The 6,441-nt window shown below is 54.2% G+C and overlaps 1 protein-coding gene across 1 annotated transcript; it reads left to right on the top strand.

Moving 5' to 3' along the window:
- The first annotated feature begins 2,672 nt into the window (after positions 1-2,672).
- Positions 2,673-5,559, top strand: LOC104124381 (granzyme E). Its single transcript, XM_035892334.1, has 5 exons — positions 2,673-2,859; positions 2,951-3,110; positions 4,217-4,358; positions 4,495-4,728; positions 5,422-5,559. Exons 1-5 carry the CDS (start codon positions 2,673-2,675, stop codon positions 5,557-5,559), a joined length of 861 nt encoding a protein of 286 aa, XP_035748227.1.
- The last annotated feature ends 882 nt before the right edge of the window (positions 5,560-6,441 follow it).

The following is a 6,441-nucleotide window of genomic DNA, read 5'->3' on the forward strand; positions in this document are numbered from 1 at the left end:
GAAGACAAGGGTGAGTCCCAGCTGGGAGCTGTCTACCTTGGAGCTTGTTAGCATGGTTTGGTCCCTCTCAGGAAGGCAAGCCCAGCCCAGGCAGTACAGCACAAGCAGAGACTACTCTAGCAGTAGCACAACACCAAAAGATCTTATGACTCTCCCCTCAGCTGGGTGATGCTCAGAGGCGAGCTTCTCCTCCCCGCAAAGGATGCTTTAGCAACATTTTCCGGCGGCCCCTGCATTAGTCTGGATACCTTGCACCAGCCCCTCCTTCCATGGCCTGCACTGGGAGTGAAGCAGTCTGCCGGACCGCTGAGCCCCAGTCTCCTCTGCTCCAGCTAGCTTCTGGTGGCATCTCTCGTATGCAGAGAGGAACGTGCGAGACACTTTCCTGGAGGAGATGACAAGGAGCAGAGAGAGTGCATTGGTAAATAACTGCGCTGCAGAACTCCCGGGTGCAGGATGACAGATGCCTGTGCAAGTTCAAGAGGAGACCAGACCGGTTAGCTGCGGGGAAACCCAGTGGGGAGTTTTAAACATACAGAAACTGTGCGCAATTCAAGGGACCGGAACGCTTGCCCTGTTCTCATAGCCTTTCCTGGGCTCCCAGTAGCCACCCTTGTCAGAGGGAGGAGGTAGCCTGCAGTCCGGCCCTGGATGTCTGCTCTTACGTTCTCCCTGTTCCTGCCTGGAAGGAAGGGAAATGATATCACCTTTGCCTTCAGCACCCATGCCACCCTGGGGACACTGAGAAGCGTCCATGGTTTGGGCTTCTGCTAACAGCTGCTATCAGCTAGAAAATCTGCAAGTGGGAAGGCTGCAACTGCTTATCTGTGAAGTACGAAATCTTTGTCACGTCAGGTTTTCCTTGAAGCTCCAACTGCTGCAGTCTTTGCACGACAATGGCAGCATTTAGTTTAAAAATGGGGTTTGCCCTGTGGCACTGGGGGCAGATAGGAAAGTAAATTTACTGGCAGTGAGGGCAGCAAGGACACAGCAGCCCCATTTCGTCACAGCCAAGGAAGGAACCGCTGTTGGGGCAAGTGCATAGAATCCTAGAATTGTAGAATCCTAGAATTGTAGAATCATAGAATTGTAGAATCCTAGAATGTTTTGGGTTGGAAGGGACCCCTAGAGGTCACCCAGCCCAACCCCCCCTGCAGGAGCAGGGACACCTTGAACCACATCAGGTTGCTCACAGCCCCGTCCAACCTGGCCTTGGATGTTCCCAGGGATGGGGCCTCAACCCCCTCCCTGGGCAACCCCTGCCAGGGTTTCACATAGACGTGCCCATCTTCCACCTTGTGGTGGAGCCACGCACTGGTGCCAGTTGGGAGGCAAGGGGACATCCTGGGGGCTGGGGGAAGCATGTTCAGTGATTTGCCACCAGACCTTCCTCCAGCACCGTCCCTCTCACCCTGAGCTGGAGGAGGAGGAGGTGCAGCTGCCGCAGGGCCTGGTCCAGGGAAGACAGATCCCCACCATGCACCGCAGAAAGGCACCTGGCACTTGTTTGGCATTTAAAAATCACTGCCTGCCAGGGTGGGGGCAGCACTGGCTGTGGCACACTTGGACATGACCCTTCCCAGAGGAGCAAGACCAGCTTCAGGGAGATGTGCCATCAGGTTATCTCTACCTGGTGAAGGGGCAGAACCCCACACCTGCAGCCTTCATCTCCATCCACTCTCAATGCATCAGAAGGAAAGTTAGCCCCTGCCCCAGGGTCACAGAATCCCAAGGGTTGGAAGGGACCTCGGGAGCTCACCCAGTCCAACCCCCCTGCTCAAGCAGGCTCTCCTAGAGCATGTTACACAGGACTTCGTCCAGGCGGGCTTTGAATATCTCCAGAGAAGGAGACTCCACAACCCCCCTGGGCAGCCTGTTCCAGTGCTCTGTCACCCTCAGAGTAAAGAAGTTTTTCCTCATACTCAACTGAAACCTTTTATGTTTCGGTTTGTGCCCATTGCCCCTTGTCCTGGTGCTGGACAAGGGGCTGGACAAGGGTCGAGGATGCATGCTCCTGTCTCATATACATCTTCTCTCACATTGGCCAGTAAGAGACAGCAAGCTCTCCAATCTAACAGTGGACAGTCACATCTGAAAAGAAATACCCAAAATGGTGCCTTGTGCTGTACAAAGCAAAGCCCCAAGTCAGCAGCTAGTCCAGAACAGAGACCTCATGGCAACACCAGTAGTCCCGCTGCTGTGGGCCACGCGCGTGAAGCTGCTCTAACAACTTCTCGCCCTCGCATAGCCATGACCAGTGTGGTGTTATAAATGCACTCACACCAATTTTGCTTTATTAGCCAGGACCACACCTACTGAGAAAGAGCAGGAGGGTCCTCAACTGTCACTGCACGGTCTTTGGAACAGGTTCACCAAGTGAAAGAAATCTTGTTCTTGCAAGGCTCATGATAAAAATCAAGAGATTTTGCAAGTGCACAACAGCAAATATGAGCTGCAAGGGAAGAGCCCACTGGCAGGCAGTGGTGATGGTGGGTACGCTCCCTGTAGCTTCCAGCTCAAAGGCAATGGCATAAAACTGGCTCTGAGTTTAGAAGGACATCAGATACCCCAGATCAGGCCCATGATGAAGGTGGGTTGATGCCGAAGGCTAAGGCTGACTGAATTCCCCTCTCAGATCGCTGAGGCATGCAATTTGCACATAGATTAATCAGATGAGTCTGATTTCTGTGGTTTCCTGGAGTCTAGACTCAGGCTATAAAACCTTGCTGGGAGCAAGAAGAGACCCCAGCTGCAGCCTCACCTCCAAGGGATCTACTGAAGCAGAGAACGCTATGATGAAGCACCTGCAGAAACTCCTGCTCTCCCTCCTGCTGGTGACATGCCTCCCAGCCAACGCCAGTAAGTAGAGCAGCCCAGAGGCGGGGAGAGGGCTGGGGAAGGAAGAGTCCCAGACAGGGCACCCTGTGTCCTCCGATCCCCTCATCCTCAGTCCCATTCACTGCAGATTATTCCTGGAATCGGAGGGAGGGAGGAGGTGGAGCAGCCCACTCCACACCCTACATGGCCTATCTGCAAGGAAAGAACAACCAATTCTGCGGCGGCTTCCTAGTGGCCCCAAACTGGGTGATGACAGCAGCTCAGTGCTTCATGTAAGTTTTTGCTATGTTCGTACAGCACCTGGCGCAACAAGGTTGTCGCACTGCCATGATCCGGGTAACATCTCCTAGAAGGAGGTCAAACAGTCTGAACTAATTCCTTCATGGCTGTAGCCAAACCCTTCCCCTAGCAGGGAGCACAGGCTGCACCGCTGGGACAGGGCAAGGCAGTGGGGTCTAGCACTGGAACAGCAGGGGTCTGTCTGGAGCTCTGCCCTGAGCCATCCTTCCCCATGTCCCTCCCCAGACCATGTTCAGATCCTTACTTTGAATTTTTTTTATTCCCCCTCCATTTTATTCTTCCCAGTTGCCAGCAATGAGAAGTCAGACCGGCTTCTTCCCTTGCTGTCACTGACATTCTGGCATAGCGGGGATTGCTGGTGGTCTTTGGTCTTTCTGCCACTGAAGACCTTCAAGACCCTTATCAGAATTAATATCTTATGAGCAAGGTGCTGGCCCAGCTCTTTTCCACCCCTCCAGCTGGAGAGACAGGGCATGGAGCAGCAAGAGGGCTTTTCTAGATGTGTGTGACTGGGCGTAGCTACTACACCTCAGGGCTGGCAGCTCTGCCCCGGTGCCAGTAACCCAGGCCCAGGGCATCCGAGCAGCAGAAGTGAGGACCAGCAGAAGCCAGGAGCCTGGATGCCCAAATCCCACCTGCTAGATTGAGAGGGACTCCCCCCTGTACCCAGGGTCCCTCCCAATTTTCCTAAGGCAGCCCCTTCTGCAGATGACGTAGAGGCCAGTAAAGGTACATTAGCCCAGAGCATGGCCCTGATTCAGAAATCCCTTCTAGGTGCCATGGAGTTCCATGAGCCTACAAAGCCTGGATGAACAGTCCACACATCTTAGTACACAGCACTGGACCAAATCCGCTCAGCTCGAGATCCAGAGGGAGTGTAACTTGCAGAGCTCCAGTCTGTTGGATGGGAACTTGCTCTGCCTCTTGGCTGGGTAGATTCACTGGCAGAGCTCTTTGCTCCCACCATTCTTTAAAGCCCAAACAGTCTCTCCCGGCCATGCCGCTGAGAGATGTGCCTCAGTGTTACCAGGGAAGGCAGGAGGAAGGTAATGACATACACCATGTTTGATTTTACCAGACACAAACCTCTGACTGTCATCCTTGGAGCCCACACAATCCAGAGGAGAGAGGAAAGCTGGCAAATATTCGAAGTCCAAGAGTATCACTGCCACCCAGACTACACGAGTCCTAAGAAGGGAAACGACATCCTCTTGCTGAAGGTAATTACCTGCCTGGAGCACCTACGTGGTCTGATCTGCTTGGTGTGCAAGGCTGAGCTGTAACCCTGGAGCAGGGGGGCACAGCCGTTGTCACAGACCAAGCACTTATTTCTTTATTTTCTGTCCCTTTGCCCAGCTGAAAGGCAATGCCACCAGCAACAGCTATGTTAGGACCATTGCCTTTGAAAAATCAAAAGTCCCTGGTGGGACCACATGCAGCATAGCCAGCTGGGGCTACAAAACACCCACTGCCACACTATGCAAAGCCACTGTCACCATCATGGGACGAAGGGACTGCCTCAGCCACTACCCAGGACTTGCAGACAACTTGATTTGTGGCAACAGTGCATCTGCTTGGGTACCTGAAAAGGTCAGTCTCTGACTTCGGGAGTAGAAGGCTGCAGGGGAGGTTTCAGCCAGGTGCTGGGCACAAACCTGATCTAAGCTAAAAAACTTCACTGAAAAGGTACTGTCTAAAATTGCTTCTTGTTGTCCCCTCACTTCCCCCCACCCCCATCACTCCATGCTTCCTCACCAGCATCCCTCTCCCTCGCTGAACTGGGCACAGGAGGTGCCCCGGGTCTCCAAGCATCAGATCCCCAGAGGGTCAGCAGCATTCCCGCTGGCTGCAGGCATCACGCTTGTGCTCAGCCCTGGGCCAAGCAGAAGGGATGGGGGGATCCTCGTCTTCCCCCAGCAGAGGGCCTAGGAGTCTGCAACAGCACAACAAGACAACAGCTTGGCCAAAGAGAGGTTTGCCCCAAACCTCGTAGGTGGTCTGAGGGCGTTTTGCAGTGCTCTGCAGCCAGCAGAAGGGCAGAAAGGAAGCGACAGCTTAAGCGCCAGCGTTTGCCCAGCTGTAGTGTGCCGAGTCCCGTGCTGGGTCCCAGACAAAATTGCAGTTGTTCCCTTTTGGACCCAGAGCTATCCACAACCATTGCATGTCCAAGTTTCTCCTGCAGAAGCTCTGTCCTGGTATTTGCAGCCTCCCTTTGCAAATGCACCCTTTTCCTGGGGACCCCACATAAATCAGTGCTGATCTCTCTCCTCCTCTGTTTTACAGGGTGATGCTGGGGACCCACTCGTCTGCAACAACAAAGCGTACGGCATCTTCTCCTACAGGCATAACAAATGGCCCGGCTTCTACACACACATTGCTCCTTACCTTCCCTGGGTCAACAGTGTCATGAAGTCAGCATGACCCTACTCCCCCCCCAGCCGCTGCCCTGGAAAACGCACACTTCAGGGCCCCACCCTCACCTGCTTTTTCTTCCTTTCTCCCTGGGGAACATCTTCCACTGGTCCTCATGGACACGGCAAGGACTTCTCTCTCGCAAGGCCAAATTATGGCAGCGGGGGGGCTTGGCACCGACATTGCGGCTCGGCCGCGTTTGTTCCCTGTGCAAGCTGGGGAGCGCCCACTGACACAGCGCGTGCTCCCACGCTTCGCTGCTCTGGTTTACCCCTTCGTCAAGCTGCTTGTGGTTACAGCTCTAGAAAGGAAGCAGCAAGGCAGCCCTGAGTGAGGCGACGGGAGCTGCGGGGATGTCTGCTGCCCTTTGGGGAAGGCAGCACAATTAGATTGGGGGGGAATCCAAAGAGCAGCCTCCTCCCTGTCCCTTGTGTTTGTGACCCCTGGGTCTCATTGCCCGAGCCCTGGGGTTAGAGGATTGCCCCAGTTCCAAGGAAGACAGCTTGAGCTCCTGCTTCACTGCTGCTGCTGCCGTCCCCTACCTCTGAAACCTGCTGCCTCCTTTCTCCCCTCTTGCTCTACCTTCAGGGTTGCAAGAATACATAAAACCAATAAATTGCATCTGCATTTGAGAGCCTTTTTCCTGCTATGATTTGGATTTCTCTCAGCTGTTGGCTCCAGTCCTCAAGAGCTCAGAAGAAAGACACTGCTCAATCCCAAGCTGGAAGTTTCTACCCTAGCCAACGGCCTCCCACCTAAACCCCCAGAATGGGTGTCAAGCCTGGTTTTCAGGGCACGGGAAACCTCTTGGCCTCCTCTCCCCAGCACGGAGTGCTCAGGGAGAAGTGAGAAAGATGGTACCCAGTGATGCCCTGGCAGGAGATGGTCTTA

The sequence above is a fragment of the Egretta garzetta genome, unplaced genomic scaffold, assembly GCF_000687185.1.
Source record: "Egretta garzetta isolate BGI_Z169 unplaced genomic scaffold, ASM68718v1 scaffold4, whole genome shotgun sequence".
Taxonomy (NCBI): Eukaryota; Metazoa; Chordata; class Aves; order Pelecaniformes; family Ardeidae; genus Egretta; species Egretta garzetta.